The 23,552-nt window shown below is 43.4% G+C and overlaps 1 protein-coding gene across 1 annotated transcript in view; it reads right to left on the reverse strand.

The window, feature by feature from the left end:
- The window catches only part of ITGA8 (integrin subunit alpha 8), a 175,697-nt gene that overhangs the window by 13,237 nt on the left and 138,908 nt on the right, over positions 1-23,552 (reverse strand). The window contains 2 exon segments of the mRNA XM_084781250.1: positions 9,534-9,647; positions 16,484-16,612. Of these exon segments, the coding sequence (XP_084637376.1) occupies positions 9,534-9,647; positions 16,484-16,612 (243 nt within the window).

A 23,552-nucleotide genomic window follows, 5' to 3' on the forward strand; every position in this document is an offset into this window, starting at 1 on the left:
GGTGGCACATGCCTGTGATCCCAGCTCTGGGAAGCAGGAGGGTTAGGAATTCAAGACCAGCTTGGGCTACTTAAGAGTTTGAGGCTAGGGTACCAACCTAGGCTGTTTTCTCAGAACAAAACAGAACAGAATTTGGAAGGCATATTCAAAGAGCTTTTGGGGCTAAGTTCTGTGGTGGGACACTTGCCTCACATGCATAAAGCTCTGGGTTCAATCCTTGCCACTGGAAAACCAAAACCAAAACAAGAAGAAAAAGAAGAAGAAGAAGAAGAAGAAGAAGAAGAAGAAGAAGAAGAAGAAGAAGAAGAAGAAGAAGAAGAAGAAGAAACCCACAGGCAATAGTTCTAGCTGGCTATGTTGGCTCATACCTATAATCTCAACAGATGAGAAAATGAGACAGAAGGTTGCTGAAGATTAGAAATCATTCCAGGCTATATAATGAGTGTGGATAAAAAAAGAAAAGAAAGTGTCAAAAAAAAAAAAACCTCAAAATGATTTCAGTAATCTCCAAGTTCAATTAAAAATGGTAGAAAATTGAATTTCTGTGCTGGAAGCCGTATCCTTCAGCAAACAAATTTAGCAAGACTTGCATCTCTGCACTGATTCTAGCTGGAAGCTCTTTCCTTGCTGCTTCTGCATTCAGGAACAGGGGGTTCTCAATGCATTTGAGGCAGGGTTTGACAGTGTCTTCTAGACACAATGGGACTTATGCATGTATGAACGCACAGAGACGAGGGCACAAGACTTGCTCAGGTATAAGCTACATAGGATCCCAGCACTGAGGGGGACAAGTGGACACAGAGTCCCAGCCCTAACCAAGAAGCTGTCTGCTGTTCATACTGGACGGCAAGTGGGAAATCCCTTTTCTCCCATGGAGTCTGGCTGGGGATATCAACCACACTTCTCCTTTTGTCCCCCCCTCCCCACTGTTCCCCATAGTTAGATACCCCGCCCCAGGAATTTTCATCTATTTCCAATCTTTACTGTTGTTTCCACTAAATGACAAACCACTGGGATCTTCTGGGTCTCTGAGGGTTCCTGAGGATCCATGTCAAACATTCTGAATCTGTCTGCAATGAAACTGTATTTGAAATGCAGTATTATATTATTTCATAGCATTTATATTTAGTTTTTAAAAGATTTTTTAAAAAGTTTTAAAAAAGATTTTTTAAAAAGTTTTTAAAAAAAGATTTATTATTATGTATACAGTACTCTGCCTGCATGTATACCTGCATGACAGAAGAGGGCATCAGATCACATTATAGATGGTTGTGAGCCACCATGTGGTTGCTGGGAATTGAACTCAGGACCTTTGGAAGAGTAGCCAGTGCTCTTAACCTCTGAGCCATCTCTCCAGCCCTTATATTTAATTTAGTTTTTAAAGTTTTTTGTTGTGGTTTTTTTTTTGGTTGTTTTCCTATTTTACAGCCATGGTCCACAAATGATGTCTGGACAACAACACATGACATACACCACAGCAGCTCTCCAGGTTCTATTGCCTAAGGGCACCATGCTGCCTTGTTCTGAGTGAGACACAGTCTGCCTCTTGGAAACCTGTCTCTTCTAGGCATCAGCCATAAACTGATGTTCAGTGGTGCATGACTGGTCTTGATTCTCCAGCTTTTTTATACAAAATGGAAGGCCTACCACGCAGAAATATAATGACCCACAAACTAACCAGTTTCTTTCAACCCACTGCATGAAATGATAGCACAAGTTATGTGATGGCCTTTCGGGTCTTCACGTGACTGATTTGCTGGCCTCTTACAACAAAAGAGTGAGGTTGTCCAGTGGTTACACTGGGCACTGTGCTAGTACTCTCTCTCTCTCTCTGTTGCTGTGGTAAAACAACAGCTGGCAGAGACCTCAAGGAGGAAAGGGTTAAGTTAACTTACACTTCTAGGGCACAGTCTCTCACTGAAGGGAGTCAGATCAGGAACTCAAAGAGGGGTTATAATTGCATGACTGTAGTCCTAGCACTTGGGAGTCAGAGGTGTGCAGACAGAGGTATAATGTTACTCTCTCTCTGCTATACAGGGAATTTGAGCTCTGCCTTACTACTGGGGGAACTGTCTCAAAGCAAGGAAGCAAACGGAAACCACAGCAAGCTTCTGAACACATTGCCACACTATAGCAGTTGAGGACTGAAAAACTTCATCTTGTCCCAGATTGCTATTAGTCCTCAGAAATGCACTGCTCCTCTATTGTAGCCATGTCATTAACCTGTGGTTTGCCATTCACTGGCTGTCTCGAATGTGTAGTGTGTGTCTGTGTGTGTGTGTGTGTGTGCATCCATGTGCGCATGCATGTGTGTAAGACAGAGGTCCACCTTGGTTGTTTTCTCTCAGGCTCTGTCTACCTTGTCTTTTGAGGCAGGGTCTCCTGGGACTTGAGGCTCATCAGTGAGGATAGGATGGCTGACCAGTGTGCCTCAGGGAGACACTTGAATCCCAGTGGTGGAATTATCTGAGCACACCACCTGCTTTTTACTTGGGTCATGGGGTAAACAAAATTAGCTCCTTGTTCTAGTGCATCAGACACTTTACTGGCTAAGCTGTCTTCCCCGCCAGCTAGTAGAGACTTTCTCACTATGGTTTTCTTATGGCACTAATAAATTGCAGGGTTGGCAATACATGGGGAGAGAAGGCTTGAGTTTCACAAACACCCAAGTGCATTTGCCAATGTCAGGAGCTTTCTCCCATCTTTGAGCTGCTTAATTCATTCTCAAGATGATGATGATGATGATGATGATGATGATTATGATGGTGGTGGTGGTGGTTTTATTAGAGAAAGGACTCTCAATGTAGCTCAATCTGGCCTTGAACTCACTGTGTAACTCAAGCTGGTATTGAACTTGCCATCTCTCTGCCTCTATCGCCTGAGTGTTGGAATTCTTGATGTATACCTCCATGTTCAGCTCAACGAGTATTTTTTAAAAAGATTTATTTATTTATGTATATAAGCACTCTATTGCATGCATGCTCAGGTGACAGAAGAGAGCACCAGACCGAAGCGGGCATCAGATTCCGTCAGAGTGGTTGTGAGCCACCTCGTGGTTGCTGGGAATTGAACTCAGGGCCTTTGGATGAGCAGCCAGTGCTCTTAACCACTGAGCCATCTCTCCAGCCCTTCAATAAGTATTTTTAAGCATGCACTCATTTACTATTCAAATACTCACTAGTCGCCAGAATCCAAGCTCCCGAGGTTTCTGAGCAGCCCTTGGTGAAGGTTTTAATAGCAAAGCTTTCACTATTAAGCAACAGTCATGGAATAAGGTGTCATTTAGTACTAGGCTAAATGGAATCTTTTTCTGACTAGTTTTTATGTCCACCACAGGGAGAGAAGAGCATAACTGTAAGATCTGCCTGCTCCTCTACTTTCCAGCCTGGAGAAAGGAAGCAGAAAGTATTGGTTCTTTGTGCATTGTTTCAGGAAACTACTTTTAAAACAACACACACACACACGCGCGCGCACACATATATATAACATACAAAGGCACATGCATATATTTAAATAGATTATAACTATCTACATGTATATTTCTAGCTACATGTTTGTATGGGGCACAGGCGTTTCTGGAGCTTCACTCCTCTTTGGCATCAGGCTTCCAAGTGGGTAATAAGCAGAGACGGTCGGAAATGTGGACACTGGCTACAAGTATGGGTGCACATGCAGGTGCTCATGCAGTGACTTGTACTACTCTATCACCCCACAGGGACCCCCTCTTTCTGAGGAATTCAGAGTGCTGGTGTAGGTTCTAGTCTCACTCCTCTGCCAGCTGTTAGTTCAACAGTCCCTCAGGCGCTAGTGACTTCCTTCGACACTGCGGTCTTCTTCTTCTTCTTCTTCTTCTTCTTCTTCTTCTTCTTCTTCTTCTTCTTCTTCTTCTTCTTCTTTTCTGAAAGATTTGCTTTTTTTTTACATGTATGTGTGTTTGCCTATACACACATGCATACATGCATGCACAGATGCATGCACAAGCAGATGTCTAGTGTGTACAGAGGCCAGGAGAGGTCACTGGAATCTGTGGGCTACAATGATAGACTGCTGTGAGCCACTCTGTGGCTTGTGGGAACTGAATTCAGATCCGCTGCAAGAGCAGCCAGTGTTCCTAGCCACTGAGTCATCTCCCCAGCTCCTACACTTGGTCTTCTTAATGGGGGAAGGAAGCTGTGGTCTTGTCTCTACAGCCCTCACACTGGGACGGAATTCTAAGCATTGAGCAGAAGCAGGCAGTTTAAAATCACCGCTCCCCTCCCCAGTTGCAGTGCTGTAATGGCAGGTCCTGCTTCATTGAAAAGCCCTTCTTTCTTGTTCCAGGAGGACAGGATGCTCAGAGTGACAGGAAGAATATACATTCTTCATTTGGACCACATGCGCTTGGGAATTCCCAAGGCACTTCCCTTCCAACTCTCAGATAAGAACTAATAGCAAACAGGCAGACCCGTGCTTTGCTAGTGGCAGAGTCATCTGCCTGGCCCTTCAGTTCAAATGTCGTGTGCTTAGCTGGGAAAGCTGTAACTCCAGAGACACCACTGCTATCTATAAAAAATGCAACCGGATTTGAAAAGGGCAATTATAATTTTTAGATTTATGCCATTTGAAAGTATTAAAATGGCCTCATTTTTGTTGTGGCTCAGCCCTTGAAGAAATTAGTATTCATGTATGCATGTTGGAAAAGTAATTAAATGATAAAAGTCCATCCTGGCGATTTGTCATGGAGAGACTTAACAGTCTCATTTTCTGAATTATACAGGGAAAGTAAAGTTTTTAAATTTTTATTGAAACTGCCTTTTGAGAGTCTGTCATGTTTCTCTCTTATCTAAAGTTTTTAAAATTTTTAGAAGACTTTTCAAGAAACTATCTGACATTTTGATGTAAAATTTTGTTTTTGCAATTACCCTCACAAGGAAGGGAATGAAAAGGCTGAGTTAATTATGCAAAGATCGGTGTGTGGCATTCTCTGAGATAAGCTGTACATGCACAGAATATTTTGCAAAGTCCTTTGTTGTAAGTGCTTGCTTCCTTGTGCATTTCAACTATAAAATAGAAAGGAATGTGTCTGTATGTCCTTAAGGCAACAGAAAACATATGACTCTGCCTTTGACCAGAGTTACCTGCCTCAAAGGAGGTCTGACTGATGTCATGTGGGGCCCTCATAGTCTGTTTTGGAGGAGGAAATGAAAACCAACAAAACACTAGGCAGTCCTGAATTTAAACTTTATTACTATTACTACTTTGTTAAGCAGTACAACCAAAGAATTATCTTTGTTTATCCTAGATGTGGGTGCATGCCTGTAATCCCAGCTCTCAGAAGGGAGAGGCCAGAGGATAGTAAGCTGGAGGCTGGACTGGGCTATGAGCTCTCATCTCAAACTAACCAATGCCTTCCTTCCTGGATTCTGAAATCATATGTTATGCAATATATAGCTCCTCTAACACAGTAGTAAAGCCCTGCATGTTTTAGAAAAAGAATCTCTGTATTGTGCTTACCATAGAGTACCTGAACTATCAAGGTAACAGATAAGCAGTCTGTACCGTGTGACTATGAAGTGAGGTCTCTAGCGGGGGGGGGGGGGGGGGGGGGGAAGGGGGGGCATCACGTGGTGATCTCTGGCAATCTCTTCTGCATCTCTAACCTAGGGATGCACACAGGACTAGAGCTCCCAGACTCCTCCCCTTACCAGCTATGTGACCTGGGAAGGCCACTTAACCTCTGTGTCTCTGTTTGCTCCCCTGTAAACGGCAGTTGATAATAACCGTATGTATCCCACAGTTTGCTTTAAGGATTAAGTAATTCACACAGGAGCATCGATCCTGGTGCCTAGCTGCATGGTCATCATTCAACAGGAGCCTGGCTCTTTGCGGACAGGCAGACCTCTCTGGAAGGGCTGCTTGGATGTTCCTTAATGTTTAGAAAGAGCCATTTTGACATAGTCTGTTCTGAGTCAACTGAAGTGTCAACACAACACAAAAGGAGGCCATTAATAAAGCACACGGAGTTACTGCTGACTTCAGCTAAGTAGAATAAACATCATAAATAACTTATTAGGAGAGGTTCCACATGAGCTGCCCATACATCACTGAATTTTCAGGGAAAAAAAAAGAAGATTTTTGTCCAAACCTTTCATCTTACTCAGGAGGGAATTCAGACCCATGAAAGCTTGGTTGAATACAGCTAGTTAAAAATGGAACTGAGTTTGGGCCTCCTGACCCCATAGTTATCAAGACGGTAAGCACAGATTGTAGTTTAAATCAGGGACATCAACCCTAAAACTTGTTTTTTAACGTGTGAATTTTTTTTTATACAGCATTTGGCTCATAGGCAGCTTGCAGTCACGAGTCTCTCCATGAAATCCATAGACATGTTTGATCACGTGTTCTCATACATACTTTGCCCAATGTTTACCAAGAATGCAAAAGGAATATACATTGGCTTGCTTCTAATTAGAACTCTTACCCAAGATTTGTAATGATGTATCTAAGAGTTTATGGGAAAGGTGTAGAGTGAACAGAGAGAAAATATATATATTTTAATATATCTTAAACTGCAATTAGTTAATTCTCTCAGACATTAAGATTACTGAAGTCTTTTTTGGGTTTTGGTGTTTTGTTTTTGTTTTGTTGTTGTTTGTTTGTTTGTTTTTTGAGATAGGGTTTCTCCATGTAATAGCCCTGAATGTCCTGAAACTCTCTTTGTAGACCAAGCTGGCCTTGAACTCCCAGAAATCTGCCTGCCTCTGCCCCCAGAGTGCTGGGATTAAAGGCATGTGCCACCATGCCCAGCATTTAGCAAAGTATTTTAAGAAGCATATCAACTAGATTATCACACAGTAGCAGAGCAGAATAGAAAGGTGGCCAGGGGGTGTGACACTGTTGGTGGTGGTACACTGAGTTCCCTCCCCTCCCCCCACACCCATGGACTCTCATAACATGACTTTACTGGGAATAAAGATTTCTGTGGACTCAAGGTCAAGTTTGAGATGACATTATACAATTTAGGTGGACTATAAATCCAAGAATAATGTCCCTGAAGGGACAGAGAAGAGGGCTGGGGAGATGGTTCAGCTGCCGCAATGCTTGCCCTGTGAACATGAGGACTTGAGCTCAGATCCCCAGCATCTATGTTAAAAAGGTGGGTGTGGTTGTGCGTGCCTGTGATCCCAGCACTATGGAGTGAGATGGGAGTAGAGGCAGGCAGATCCTCTGAGCCCACTGGTGAGTGATGGGTTCAGCCGGAGGACCCTATCTCAAAGGGCACCTGACACCTCCCTCTGGCCTGCATGTGCATGTGCACACACATGCACACACGCATGCATGTACACAGACACACCCTTATATGTACTACTGTATCGTTCACAAAAAGACAGAGAAAGAAGACACGAGGTGTCAATAAGGGGACATAGCAACCCAGGCTAGAGTGACGCTCACAAACTAACAGAGGCCAAGAATAAAGGGACGGTAGAGGATAACTTAGTTTTTAGCACCCTGGGAGGATCCATGTTTCTACTATATTGGCTTAGGACTTCTGATGGTGTGTGTGTGTGTGTGTGTGTGTGTGTGTGTGTGTGTGTGTGTGTGTATTTTGCTGGATTTTGAACCTACACCCTTGTACATAGTAGACAAGTGCTCTATCACTGAGCTATATACCTTTAGGCTTTGATTTTTATTTAAAATAGGATTTAAAAAACAGGGTTGGTTTTTTTGTTTTTGTTTTTGTTTTTGTTTTGTTTTGTTTTGTTTTGTTTTTGGACACAGGGTCTTCATGATGTGGCTCAGGCTGTTCTCTCACTCATTTTTGGCTCCAGAACAGCATCTTCCTGCCTTTGCCTCTGTATGGCTGGGCAGTGGTAAAGAATGCTGGCTTTAACCCTACACAGCTGAAGCGCCCAGTGGTTCATCTATAATGTACTGTTTATAATTGTAATGACCTTACAAAGCTTCGAGGGTTAAATAGGGTGTATTGAAAGTGGGGGTGAGGGAAAACCAATTTTCTTCCTCTTGTCTATTTGTTTTATAAGAAAAATTACAGTAGATTAGTGGGATTATTGAAGTATTTCCAATAATAGAAAAGATGAAGATCTAGAGACCCCAAATCCTGTACTAATAGGTAGACAAAAGGATTTTCTATGTCACACGAGGCAGACAAATCTGTCTAGTTTAGGAGGTAAAATATGAGCAAGATTAGACTAATTTACAACTTTCCCAAACAATAAGGTCTTAACATAGAAACAGCAGTATCATTTAATTGAATTTCATTTTCTTGGTGTAAGGAGACTTAAATCCTGCTGGGAAGATGGCTCAGTGGATAAAGTGCTTGCCTTGCAAGCATGAGAGACCACGTTCCCTCTGCACATAAGAGCCAGGCAGATGTGCTGGCCACCTGTAACTCTAGCACTTGAGAGGACAAGGGTCCCAGGAGCCAGCTGAATGGCTAGACTTGGCTGGAATTCAAGCGCTCTGGTTCAGCAACAGGTCTCATCTCAACAAATAAAGAGGAGCTCAACTGGAGAAGACAAATGACCTCAGCTTTAAGGTGCACACACAGGTGCACAAGCACACAAGGCGCTTTATAGAATAACCTTACTATTGCTTTCTATTTGGTTCTGTTTGTTCAGCCTTCTGAACTCATGGTTGTATCTCTGCATTGGTCCTACTCTCTCCCTAGCCCGGCCATCAGCAGTGAGCTAAGTCTGTCCCCTGACTCTTAGGGACTCAGGATAGTTTGCCTTTTTTCCCCCCTTGTTGGGAGAGGTGACCAGGAAGTAAAATCGGAAGATTGTCCTCTTAGATGGCAACAGTACAACACAGGCTTCAGCCTGGCAAACATCTCAGCAGAGATTGGACCTTTTGAACTTGAATATTGCTTCCTGCTTTGCTTATTTGTGAGACAGGGAAGTTCATTAAGCTTTGAGGTGGGGAGAGAGTGGTGTGTGTGTGTGTGTGTGTGTGTGTGTGTGTGTGTGTGTGTCTGTGTTTACACAAACAAGTTCAGGTTGAATGCCTTCCCCAGTTGATCTTAGCTCATCTCTTCCAAAGAAATTTCCTTTAAAATATTTACATCCTTGGAATTTAAAAATTAAAATCTTTTAATTTAAAACTTAAAAGAATTCAAAATTTAAAAAATGAAGACTAAGGGCCGGGCGATGCCATATCCATAGCCCGCTCGCTGCACAGGCATCAGAACCTGAGCTTGGGTCCCCAGCAGTCACATTAAAGGCCATGTGTATTGGCCATGTCTGCCATGCCAGAGCTGGTAGGAGAGGTGGTCAGCCAGCTTAGTGTGTCAGTGAGCTCTAGGAATCAGTGACAGCCTGTCTCAGGAAGTAAGGGGAAAGATGATGGAAGAAGGCATCCAGCATTGACCTCTGGCCTCTGACTAGGATGTGCACACACATACACAACATGAGTAACACAGTCACACACACACACACATGCAACTGAGAAATTCTTCCAAAGGGGCGTGGTACTGAGCTCTTGGGAGGAGGTTCTGGGTGAGTGATGAGTAAACTACCAGCCAGTGACATTGTTACCTGAAGGAATGTGTGGGCCCACAGTCTCGATCTGACCTTCAGGACTGCGCTCTCTCCTCCTCCAAGCCGTCCCACTGCACAAGAGATTTGCAAGCACTCAATGTTTGTACAGTTCTGCAAAATGCGAAGGCAGAGGCAGAGCCTGAGTGTCTTGGACAGCAGAAAAGAATCAACCATCGAAGTCACTTCCTTTCCTCAGAAGACATTACCTTGCCTGCAAATCTAATTGACTCCATTGAATTTATGGAAAGGACAAATTCATTGAGGTAACTGACACAAAGAACAGTTAGCAATGGTGAGGCACTGAATTTCCTGTTCGGAGAAAGGTAAAAGTGGATCACAAGATACAATTAAATACACGCGCCTCTCTAAGGGCTCTGTCTTTTTGAAGCAGCCAGCGAGTGCCCTTTCATTTTCTCAGGATTTGGGAAGATGTTTCTCCGAGATGACGGAGGCACCGGGAAATCCCAGAAGGCTGTGCAGCAGAAGCCTTTGAGTCCAGGTCACCTCCAAGACTCAACATTAACGACTCACTGACAAGCAGTTACTTCACCACCCTTTATCTTCTTCTGTCCAAATCACTTCCTGATCATAGAGCTGGCTCTCGTACAAGCTCCATGCATTAGGCTGCTGTGAAACCAGTCATTTACCCATCTTATGAGGGATCCTTTTTTAAAATATGAGACACACAAGGTGGAAAGTGTTCATGAGGAGGAAATATCAAATATCTTCTCATTGGATCCCAGTTTTCACTTGATCTCCAGCAGGCGGTGCTGTTTGGGGAGGCTGCAGAGTCTTTAGATAGTGGGACCTGGTTGGGCAGAGGTCGCTAGTGATGTACTTTGAATGTTATACAGCTTCTTCTTCTTAAATTAATTAATTAATTACATACCGATCATAGCCTACCCCCTCCCCAATCCCACCCTCCCTCCCTCTTCCCTATTTGGTTCAAACCTGTATTGTGTACTTTCTGACAGTTTCTGAGTACTCCTAAGACCACTCCTGACACAGCTTCTCCTGGTACTTTGCCTCCCCAGCTGTGACAAGCTGAAACCCCTCTGAGACTGCACTCAAATAAACCCTTTTCCCCTTTAAGTTGCTCTGTAAGGCGTTTTGATCACAGCAGTGGCAAAAATGACTGCTACACTGACTGTGGGGTCACATGGGTACCACAGGGTAGGTTTCTTATATACCACGTGCAGAACAATGCCTCTCTAACTGTACTGCAAATACGATCAAAGAAGAACCCCCCGAAGGAGTCCATTACAGTGGGGGACATGGGGTTGGAGATCGAATCTCCAGGTACTGAGTGGGAAAAAGAGCAGTCCATAAAACCCCTAAGGCGGGATAACCAAGGGTAGGAAGACAACAGGGAGAAGAGCTCTGAGGAAAAACAAAGGGGGGCGGGGCTGTGATAATGTCAGGAGGTGGTCAATAGCATCAAATGCAGAAGAAGAAAGCCAGGGCTGGTGTAAGTTGAGTAAGGAAAGGAAAGGGAGAAAAGTTTGGAGAGGAGGAGAGGGAGGCACCCATGACAAAAGCAGCAGGGGCTGAGGTGAGGAAGCCTAGGATGGCTCTAGGTAGGGGAATAATTAAGTTTCCATGTTGGAGATGCACATTTCTGAAAATGCAAAGTGGACATTATGATCCCAACACAGGATGTTGGCATTTTGCACTTACAAATTCCTAATCAGGAATGGGGTTCGGAGCTTTGTTTTAACCAAACAAAAGCTGTAGGAGGTCTCCTTTGACTTTTGATTTTAAAATAAACTTTGCATAATCACCCTCTCCTCGGAGTCCTCTTGATTCAGGGGCATGGGTGGGTGTTGCGGGGTTGAACCAATAAGAGAAATGGAGAATGTAACATGAGTTTGAAATCAGATACAGGTACTAATGACTGTCTTGGCAATCATTTGCAAGTAAACTGCTCCTAGGATAATTAGAAGTTGAAATTTATGTTAAGATATTTAATGAGAAATAGCAGAAGGAAAGAAAGTAGACCTACAACCCAAATGCTCACAGGGTCCACGTATGGATCTCTACTGTGCTTTCACTCACGGCTTGCGCACAAAGTAGACACATCAACAACAGGAAGTGGAATCTCGTTTTTACAAATGTTTAGTTCTGCAGAAGTCTGCATATTGGTTTTCCAATGAGTGCGTCTCATTTCTAGGATTCTTTAGATGTTGTTTTTACCAAAGACAGCATACAGCTCTATTAATTTTCTCTAAAAAGGACAGTGTATGGATTGCCTGATCTAACACTGTATGGTCTTGCAAAGGTACAGGCCCTTGAATCAGAACAGGCTGATTATTGTAGCATTTTATCTTGTATCTCAGGGGTTTTGTCCTTAAGAGTAAGTGACTTTGAGGTTAAATTGCCTTGTGCTTTTCATTTTCATGCTTGAATTTTCCTGTTAAGAAATAGATAGATATCAGAAGTTAAGACATTGTGTGTGTGTGTGTGTGTGTGTGTGTGTGTGTGTGTGTGTATGCATGCATGCATGGGTAGACCAGATGTCCCCTCAGGTGTTATGCCTTGGGCACTGCTCACTTTCTATGCTGAGACAATGTCTCTTACGGACCTGAAACTTGCCAAGATGCTTGGCTTGCCAGTGAACCCTGAGCGTCTAACCCGTCTGTCTCCTCAGCACTGGGATCAAAGCATACTACCATACTCCATTATTTCACATGGGTTCCAGGGACCAAACTCAGGCCCTCAGGCCTTTCAGAAAACTGCTTTTCAGAGTGATCCATCTCCCAGACCTAAGGCATAATTATAAAAACCTCTCATTGTTTTAGGAGTCCAGGACAGTTGTACACTATCTACACACAGAACTATCCTCTCAAATTGAAACCCTAGCTCCTGAAGTTTTTTGTCTCATCGATACAGAGCTGGGGTTTGTGTCTCTGTGACTCTATCATCATCTTTTGATGCTCTTGACTTACTGTTCAGGTACCCATGTGATGGGTGATGGGTTCTAGAATGTTAGAACTATGATTTGGCATGACATTGTCCCACTTTCTTGGACTGAAATAAGTAGTTAGGATGATCGGGCTTTTACATATTTTTCTGCACCTTAAAAATTAACTCAGAGCCAGACACGGTAGTGCATGCCTTTAGTCCCAGCACTTGGGAGGCAGAGGCAGGTGGATCTCTGTAAGTTTGAGGCCAGCCTGGTCTACTAGGTGAGTCTAGGACAGCAAAGGCTACACAGAGAAACCTGTTTTCAAAAAAAAAAAATCAAGGCCAATACAGAAGTATAGGAGGAGGAAATATGTCAATTCAGGGCTTTTCCTATTTCCCACTTGCTGTCTCATTTGTCAGCTGGCTGCCAAGACTGTGGCCCCCCAAAGGAAGTGATCAGGACTCAGAACTCAGAACCCAGGAAGAATCAGAGTCCGCAGACAGGGATGTTCACCTGGGTGTTAATTCCCTGTACCCAAAGCCTACCTATTATAGAGTACAACAAATGCTTCTTCTTTGTTAGTGCATCTTTTTCATAAAGCAGATGGCTTAATGGTATGGCTGGTTTTGCAGAACTAGCTTATGTACCTGTTATACCCAAGGCTCTTTTGTTAAAAACCTTTCTCCCCATCCCCTTCTCTGGTCTCTTCAATGCCACAGTCCATGACTGACCTAATTTTCTTGAGGGAATGAGATGTTATTTACATTCAACGAGCCCCCCACTTTGGTTTGGGAGCAAACAATCGTTAGCATCCATCTATACCACCACGTTATCGACTGCAAAATTATAACTGTCAAGATTTCAGTTTTGTAAACTGTGTTTTGTGGTTGTTAATCTTGCCTGTCAGTTTGACTCAGTTTGCAATCCCTTAGGAGACTGGTGAGGCACACCCGAGGGCATGCTCGTGAGGGCGAGATCACCTGCAAAGGTGGGTGGCACCATTCTGTGGCCTAAGGTGAACCAAAGGGGCAAAGGAGGAAGCGAGCTGAGCATTGGTGTTCTCTGAGTGCTTGTCAGCCAGGGTGTGAACAGCCCTGTCACGATGATGTGTTGCCCAGGCACAAGGGGCCAAGAGACCATATGATGAATCAAATCACTAGAAGTGTGAGCAAAAATCAATCCTCTGCTAAGATGCTACATCTTGTGCTTGGTCACAGCAAAGAGAAAAGTAAAAACACCTCTGTCATTACTTCTCTTTCAATTATGCAAACACCAAACTCAGAGACTCAAATCCTTGGATGTAGATTTGTTCCTTTTAGCTACCTTGGAGATTATGTCACTTTTATGGCTGGCTGGAACAATGGGGTTCACTGAATACTTCCAGAATGAGCATCACATTTTAAATTGCATGAATGTGATGGCTAACAGATTTGGTCAGTACTCAGACTCTCTTTTAATCTGTGCAGTAGATCTTTTTATGATTGGGTTGAGAGTTAAAAATTCTGGTACCCCATATTTGACCACATCCCCTGGATGGAGAGGCCTGGTGGTACTCAGAGAAAGGATAGCAGGCTACCAAGAAGAGACTTGATACCCTATGAGCATATACAGGGGGAAGAAGTCCCCCTCATTCACAGTCATAGGGGAGGAGAGTTAGGGGAAAATGGAGGGGGAGGAATGGGAGGATACAAAGGATGGGATAACAGTTGAGATGTAATATGAATAAATTAATAAAAAATATTTTTAAAAAAGAGCACCGAGGGCCAGAGAAGAGGACCAGGAGCTCGGGGAATGGCATTCCAAGGGCATTCGAGATATGACTCCAAAAGCCAATGTCAGTGGCTCAGTGAATTCATACCTGAGTCATTTGTTCACACAGTCACTGAGCATATGAGCCAGGCACTGAGCTGCACCCAGGGGAAGCAATGCCTGGGAAAACCACATGTGTTCTCATCTGTGGGTTTTAGACAGGCGGACAGGTGGGGAAGCAGGCCTGAGAGTCAGAGCACTGTTATGCCCAGAGGAGTCTTGCAGTCATTCTGCGTTTCTGGGAGCAGCGTGGGTTCAGGGTTTTCCTGGCTCCCCACCAGGCCAGGGCAGTGACTTTGCCTCTGTGGAAACAGCTATAGAACTCTCTCTGGCTCAAGGTTCCATCTTTGCTCTCCTTCCCTCATTTCACTTGGTCCTTAGGTCTCTTGCTGAAGATCTCTCTCCCTTCTGTTTGTATTTTTGGGTTGGCAACTCTTAGCTGGAAGCTGTAGCTTCGGTTGCAATCAGCATAGGATGATGAATTATCTGGTTTGGCTTCTTCAGTGCAGCTGGGGGACAAGAAGCCTCTGCTCTGAGGCACAGGGCTCTCAGCCTGACCTTACCTGGAGTCCCTGGGTATGCTACTAAAGAGGACAGGATCTCTGGTGGCCTCCGACTTCTGCAGAATTTGAGAATGTCCCTGTAGCTGACTGCTCCTCATGGACCTAGTCTGTGACATGCTGATGAGCTGAAGGTTGCTTTGAGCCTTTGCTCCGTGGTCAGGGGAGAGGATGGACTTTCTTATGAGGTGTTAAGATCAGGATGAGCCTTTGGGTGGGAAAGGGAAAGATGCTGACTCATGCTGACGGTTCTGCAAAGTCCTTACTGAGATCAGGCTAGACCCACCAGAGCCCCTCGGTAAAAGACTCCCTCATGTTTCATCCCAGAAAACCTGAATACACTATTCCTTTTTCGGAAAGGAGATTTTATCTTATGTTGACTAATATATAGAAAACCAATGCAACAGAGTTCCTAATAAATATGATGCTGTTTTTTCTTCTCATCCTTTTGTGACTTGTTTTGTTTTATTTTATTTATTTATTTATTTATTTTAGTTGATGTATATTTACTGCACATGTTAATGGATTTCACCATGACTTTTCGTGCATGAAGATATCACACTTTGGTCTCATCTACCTACTGACTACCCTCTCACTCTCTTCTCTATCCCCCTGCCTTAGTTCAGCACCCTTTTTCAGTAGTATCTCTACTACTTTAATTTCAGGCCTTCATGTAGCCTAAGCTAGTCGTGTAGTTGCTATGTAGCCAAAGATAACCTTGAATTTCTGATCTCCTTGCCTCTTGCCTCCTAAGTATTGGGATTATAAGCATACATCACCCAAGTCTCCGGGGGTTTTATGGCTTGCTCAGATGATGATGGGGTTTCTGGTGATTTTTTATTTATTTTTTAATTCTCTATTTCATATATGAAAAGAAAACCATGAAATTCTTGCTTTCTGTCTGGGTTATTTTGCTAAACATGGTGCCCTATGGTTTCATTGGTTTTTCTGCAAATGACTTGACTTCATTCTTCTGCAGGGTGCTCCATTGCTCCATTGTCCGTGTCTACCACCTTTCCTTTATCCATTCATATGTTGACAAGCACCTAGGCTGATGCTGCCTCTTGATTCTTGCAAGTAGTGCCTCAACAGATACAACCAACGATGCATACAAATTGCAGGCTGACTTTGTTTCCCTGAGCACTCAGTCTTGCCTCTTTTGGACAAGTCAAGCCCTTTGAGATCCAGGGATAGGTATTCCTTTGTAAGGACACACTAGGTAGATGGTGCTCTCAACACCCGTTCTAACTGCCTAACTCAGTGCCTCTGGGTGGGCTAACAACTGAACCTTTATGACTCTAAATTGATTTTTTTTTAAAAAAATTATTCTAAAAATAATGGGATTCATTATGATGTCACAGATGAATATTATTATTCCTGCCCATCCTCCTTTCTTGTTCTTTTATGTTCTTGGGATGGGTTCATGGCCACACTTTGTTTTCCTCTCTATTTCTCTGAAGTGGTCTCCATAGTAGATTTAGAGGAATATAAAGGCTATATTACAAGCACCCCTTAAATCTTAACAAAAGGGTCACTTTCATTTGTCACAATACATGCTGCCCAAAGCTTTCCAGTGTATCTGAGCACTGGAGGACACTGAAAACAAGATGGAAGCTAAAGCCACCTGTATCCAGATGTTCTCCCTCAGTCCTGTGCACATGATGACAACTCACCAGTGTTTTCGCAGGGCTCTGTCTGTGGAGCTGGACCACCGGCGCATCCCTCTTCCTGACAAGATGAGGAATTGTAGCATTTCTTAAGAAGGCACTGAGCTCGGGGGTGTCCTCTGGGGAAACAGCAGGCTGCAAGAGACCGCAGGAGTCACCATTACACATAGCTGCGTTCATGGTCTTTACCTTTCCTTTCCCCTCGAATCCTGGTTGAACCCTGGGCAACTGAATTGGAGTCACGTGAGAGTTCACAAAGGTTGAGCTTTACCATTGGCGCAAGCAGCAGCAGCATGAGTCACGCTGACAAGGAACAAGCCTGTCCACCTTTCAGGTACAGGAGTCCAGGAAGCGTGGGAGAGCACATTCTTGGGAAAATTTTCTTGTGAGAATAAGGTTTTAAGAAAAAAATAATTTCCTCCTAAGTATAGAAACCAGGAATTGGGCTTTCCAGACATGAGTTACATCTATTGCTTTTCCCTCATGACAAAGTGGGCCTGCCTAAATGGAGACAAATTCTATGAGGAAAGACAAACCCTGAGGTGTCTGGAAAGGGCAGGGAATAGGTTGATGTGGTCTTCGGAGTATTGTCTTCATGGTTTTGACCCTGCTCCCCTGCTCATGTGAGGTGCTCCTGTGAGGAGGGTTGTGTTGTAAGGACAACAGCTTTCTCCATGTGCATGTCGATGTAGGACAGCTTACTTTCCACTCTTTATATTCTAGAACTGGTGAATTGTTATCTCAGTGTCTCTGCTGAGCACAACTTCTGGCTAAAAACGAGTTTTGAGATCCCAGTAAGCCACACACAATATCCCCGTGATGTCATTTGCTTGTAGTTCTTCCCAACCTGTAGCTGAGGGGAACATAAGCAGCATGGAAAGTTGAATGAAGTCTGACACAAAGTAGTTAATGCACTTGAAACATTCTAAGATTGCCCTTTATAGTTTGTTTGTGAAGTTCTAAAGCATAAGCCTTGTAGATTGCGCTGTCATGTCACAATGGCAAAAGTTTAGAAACGCCTAGGGCCAACTGAGTGTAGAAACCTGCCCCTCTCTCACCCTGTATATTAAGCCACCCTTTACTTGGTCTGTCTATATGTGATGGGAGTAACACTAGTATGCTCATGTCTGGGAGGAAAAAGAAATTCAGGCTTTGCAGATGTGGGATGTACCACAAAAGATAAAGCAATGATGCTCAGTGTATCTAAGGGCCTAGAACAATGGCCCTTCCTAATGTCACAACCTTTTAATACAGTTCTTTGTGTTGTGGTGACCCCCAGCCATAAAATTATTTTGTTGCTACTGCGTATTTGTAATTTTTCTACTGCTATGAGTAGTGATGTCAGTATCTGATATGAAGGACATCTGATATATTACTTCTAAGAAAGGGTTGTTTGATCCCCAAAGGGTTTGTGACCCACAGGTTGAGAACCACTGGTCTAGAAGACTCTACCAGACAGACAGAGGAATGGAATCCAAACTCTTCAGGATGCCAAGGGTCATGACATGCTGGATTTTGGTTGGCTTCCTCAGATTCATCTCACCAATAGCCCTTTGATTTCTGCTCACCAGTGTCATATACGGTTTCTGCTCCTAGGCTGCACTACCATGAAGCTTGGGGCCTCCATTTCATGTCACACATGCTGCTGTCTGTGGCCTATAAGTAGCTATCAGGCCCGACCACAATTGCCACTAAGCTGGTCTCCACAAGAAAAGATAAAGTGAGAAGCATAGAGTCTCAGGCATGCTTCTAGGAAACATCAGAAACAGGCAGAGAAAGACCTAACAAGGGAAACTCAGATGAAGAGATTAGGTGGGAAAGCCCAGCGGGAAAGGAAAGGAAATTTTACAAAAACACGCGACTCTGGGTCACTTAGATCCTGAGGAGGAGGAAAACCTGGTGAGGGACATAAGTATTGACTGGATATGTCAGCTAAGAATTGTGGTTGTCCTTTCCTGCGTGGAAGGTTCTGCAGGTGAAAATTAAATTATAATCATTCAAGAGTGTTTGGATAAGTGATCAATTGTTTAGCAAGGTATCCAATGCAGTCCCTTGGCCATTCTCATGGTAAGGAAATCTCTTTCCATGCCATAATCTCCTTAGATAGTTCCAGGTAGCCAGGGCTGCATTGTGAGTTTCTGTCAAAAAAAAAAAAAATGAAGCTACCAACCAAGCAAACCAAAACTAGTTCCCAATGGGTTAGAGTTGGGATAAACCCCAAGCAGGGAGGCAAGAAATCCACTCTTGAAAAGAACACAGGTCAAATTATTTGGCTTACTTTTAATTTTGATGATGATGGAGGAAACTTCCCAAGTTTGTAAGATCCAAGGAAGTGATGGTAGAGGGGAAGAGAATGAAGACACAGGAAACCAAAACAGAGATAGTTGATGCTGAACAATTAAGCCTGGAGCTTCAGGAGGAAATGGCTTTTCTCTAAAAGTGTTTATAGAGAGAAACCGTAGATGAGAGAGAATATTAGAAGGTCCATGTCATGGGCCAGATTTTGTGATGTGGAAATCAAACAGTTGGAGACACACTTGTTTTCAGGCCGCAACCAATAATAACAAGAAGGAAAATGATAGGAAATACAAAGAGTATCGTGAAGGATTGGAGAAGCCGATGTGAAGATTGAAGAGAAAACAGCTTCCTTGTGACAAGAATGTCCCTGTGAATACTTCAGTCTCTGGGCTATAACGGGGCCACCAGCTAAAAAGGTGAGGAAGGCAGACTATGGAACTGGGTCTGGCTGGAACTTTCAGGGATTTGAAGATTGCAGAAGAGAGATCATGACAGCTTCTAAAAAAATGTCCAGGTAAGTCGTCATGCATTCTCAGCATAGCTAGAAAGAAAGTTTTGCCAACAGTAGCCTTAAGGGCGGGCTAGCCTGGGCTAACTGCCTCAGTGGAAAGCATGTGAATTAAGAAGGAAAATGCTCACTGGAGAAAGGAAGTGAGAACACTACAGAAGTTGGAGAAATGGAGGAAGAATAGGATGTGGAGTATGGCAAGGTAAGGTACCTAGGGAACATGCTGAAGACCAGTGGCCCAAGCCCTGGGGTGTTGAGGAGCACGGATGGAGTGAGGTGAGAACTCAGCAGTGTCAGCTCCGGGCATGTTGGAATCTCCCAGGACAATGACAGAGCCTACCCTGCCAGGAGGATGAGCCAAGGGTTTGTTCACAGATGCTCAGAAATGGAGGATCCAATACCAAAGTGTTTACAGACCAAGATTAAAAAAACAAACAAACAGACAACTGCACTCCACAGAAAATTAGAATCATGTAAATCCCTAATTCCTCATATGTTATCTATTACATGTGCTGTATGTGTCTGCTCTTATGGCTTTCAGATTTACTATGTGCAACTTCTCTTTCTAATCTTATTCTTTATTTGAGACAGGGTCTGATCATGTCACTCAGGCTAACCTTAAACTTGTGATCTCCTACCCCAGCCTCTAGAACTTAGCTAAAGTTCAAGAATGGAAGTCTTGAAAACACTGGGTCATGATTATTTGTGTGCATGTATGTGCCAGTGTGGGTGTGTGTGTGCTCGCGTGCGCGCATGCGTGCACACATACATGAGCATGCAAGTGCAGGTCCATATGTGTGTGCAAGTGTGGATACACACACACATCTGGATGCCAGAGTAAACTTTAGGCTATTGTTTCTCAGGTGGCATCCACTGTAGGGTTTGCTGCTTTCTCTTTGTTTGTTTGTTTTGAGATCTAGTCTCTCATTGGCCTGGAACTTTCCCAACAGACTAGGCAAGCAGGCCAGCAAACCCTGGGGATCTTCTTGTCTCTGCCTCTCCAGTGCTGGAGATCACAAGCATATCCCAGCATATCTGGGTGTTTTCTTTACGTAGATTCTTGGGATTAAGTTGTGGCCTTGTGTTTTCATGGTGGGCATTTTACTGACTTTGCCTTCTCCCTAGTCTCTATTTATGACTCTTAATTCTCAAATTTTAACCTATGATTATTATCAGTATTAATAAAACAATGGCCCCAAACCAAGAACTGTTTGTGTGGTTTCATCAGATGTGGCTTATGTGGAAATAAAAAACATGCACTGGAGAACATTATAATTTGGCAATACTGATACATGCTCTCTGGATGAAGCATAGATCTTCCTGTGAGCCACAAAACAAGGCCCCTGCAGGACAGGGATGGACAGGATTTGCTTTTTTTTTTTTTTTTTTTTTACTTCATACCACTGTTTGCAGATAGAAAAAAAAGTCACTGTTGAGCACCATAGTCAAAAGACCTTCAAGCAGCTTACAAAGCCAGTTTTCTCAAATAGCATTCTAGAAATTATTTCATAAAACAAAACATAGTAAGAGGCGAGGAGAAGTTACCTAGGAAATGAAAGCAGTTGGCCATGGTCCCATTGACCATACTTTTTTTCAGCATAAGATGGGTAGCATTGGGAGGGGGTGTCTCTGAGCACTCGGGTGAGGGAGGGGGGGTCTCTGAGCACTCAGTGAGGCAGACATGCAGTCGGGGTAAATTGGTTCAATGTTATGAGTAGCTTCAAGTAAACACCAAAGTGACTGCTTGCTTAAACAATTGCAAACAACTTTCTGAAACAAGGAAATAATTGTTAATAAACAGGGTTCTGTCTCCAGCTGCTACTCAGATTTTGACCCCAACAAGGCTTTATTTTTTCATTTTTATAATATACGCACAAACTCCTCACTCTAGTATAGGTTTGAATTTATGGATTGAAGGGACAATATTTGGCTGGAATGTGCGGTGCAGTTGGAAAAAAAATGGAATTTGGATAAACAGATTGGATGAATTGAGACTGATTGTTCTGAGAATCCAGACTTAAACACTGTACCCCATCTTTTTCTTGTTTGTAATGTGTCTTTGGACTTCAGGTATTCCTAGGATACCCGAAAGAACAGACTATACTCAAGGACTATAATTAAATCTAAGTGGAGGCAAGCCTAGAGGGCCAGTGTACCCTGCAATTAAGATGTACATGTTAAGGATTTGTGGGCAGAGGGAAAACCCTACTTTTTCTTCCTGTAAGAGTGATGCACAGTCTAACTAGAAGAATCAATACATGCCATTGATGCTGTTAAAATGTCCTTAGTCTTTTGATGTGGTTTTTTTCACTGTATAATTTCTATGGGATATACAAGTATATGGTATGTGTACATGTATATGTTATATGTATATATGACTGGAAGTCAGTGGATCCAAGGATCCAAGCTCCAAGGATCTGTCTGTCTCTCCTTCTCACCTCATCAGCAAGTGTATGCCACAACACCCAGGTCTTAGTGGCTTTGCACTCAGGCCTGTTTCTTTTCTGTTATTATTATAGTTGTTAATCAGCCTTTTAAAAATGTGCATCTATGACTAGGGATGGTGGGATATGCTTGTAATGCAAGAATTTTAGAGAGTGAGGAAGGAGGATTTTGAGGATGAGGTCAGTCTGGAGTATACAATGAAACTCTGTGTCAATGTTCATGTGTGCACATGTATATATATATATACACACACACAGAGACACACTCACGCAAGCACGCATCCACCCATATGCATATGCACCCACAAGCTCACTTGCATAAGCCTGCATGCTCACGCACACAAATCTGAAAACTTTCTCAATCAGCAGAACAGAAAGAATATCTAGAGAGTAAGCTCTGTTAAAGAATTGGTGAAGAATTGGATCTACGGGTGCTGTTAAGAGTCGGAGGGAGCATTTACAGAAGAGTGCTAGCCTTATAGTAGGATGGAAGACATGAGTTCAGAAGTATACCCACAAGGCAACCACAGCATTTTAGCTGGATAAGAAAACGAGAGCTTCTGAAAACCTTGAATAGCTGGGATTCTCAAAGGAGGAGGCGGAGCTTACAGGTGACACCTGACCACAATAGGGGTAAGTCATAGGCGCCACCTGGTACTTTCTACCATGAATTAAACTGTCTGCAAATATTCAAGCCCTTTAAAATGGTTCCAAAAGGCATGCAAAGAAATTGGTAGGTAACAAAAAGGACAGGCTAAAAGCTCTTCTTTCTCCTCTTTGTTTTAAGCTGTATGTGTGGGGGGGGGGGCTGGGCGGGGTGAGTGAGCCAGCACTTTTGTTTAGGAACCAGCTAATGTCCCCAGTTTTGAATTGATGGAAACCAGTAAGTGTACAGAGGCCGTTAGCAGAAAAGAAAGTATTCTGAAGGGTAAGACAAACTATGCAAATTTGCCAAGCCACTGTCTGCCAGCCACTTGAGTCTAGAAAACTATTTGCAAGGCTATAATCCTTGACAGATGAGCTGTTGCTGGGTCCTTGCCATCTGTGTTTGTATGATCTGGTTGTAATTTGGACTTCCTGTGGGATCTGTCTTGCTGGAGCAAGGAGAGCCTCAGCAGCGACCTCCTTCCACATCTCCGTGGACAAGGCTTAGGTTGGGGGCCTGTAGTGTTCCCTCCTCATCTAGTCTGTAAGAGTCCTCATACCTGAGGATTCTTGCCTTTGTGAAGTTGTTCCTGTTGGGTACCCTGGGATTCTAATGCAGATTGCCTCTGAGCATCTTTGATTTTCTTCCCAGGCACAGTGTCACATCCTTCAGCCATGTGCCTGACCCTGATCAGCTCACACTTTTGATTGCATATTGCAAAATCCTGCCCATCAGAAAACTTAAAATCCTTTATTCTTCATGAAACTTGTGGTTCCTGGTTGGGTTTACTTTTTCAGCCTCATCTTATCTAAAGATCACAGCGTGTTTGGAAGGTTATCCAAACCCCAGGATAAAGTCCACCAAAATAACAAAATTGGTAGTATGAAAAAAAATTATTTTACCATCTTTAATATAGTTGAGAAACAGTTTACTCAACTCTAAAATCTTATTCCAAGAAGGATCTGGAACAAATTAGATTTAACGGATTGGTCTGAATGCTGCAGACAGTTGGCTGCTTCAAAATGTTTTAGATGGTGGAAGGGGGAGCAACTACCACATTAAAACCTTTTCTCTCTGCCCTAGACCATGAAGTGTGTAGGCAGAACCTTCATGGACGTCTGCTTCTTCTCCTGAGCTTATAGAAGATGGGAAGGCAAAGCCCAGGACAGGGAAAGCATC

Source organism: Acomys minous (genome assembly GCF_964271855.1).
Source record: "Acomys minous genome assembly, chromosome: 5".
Taxonomy (NCBI): domain Eukaryota; kingdom Metazoa; phylum Chordata; class Mammalia; order Rodentia; family Muridae; genus Acomys; species Acomys minous.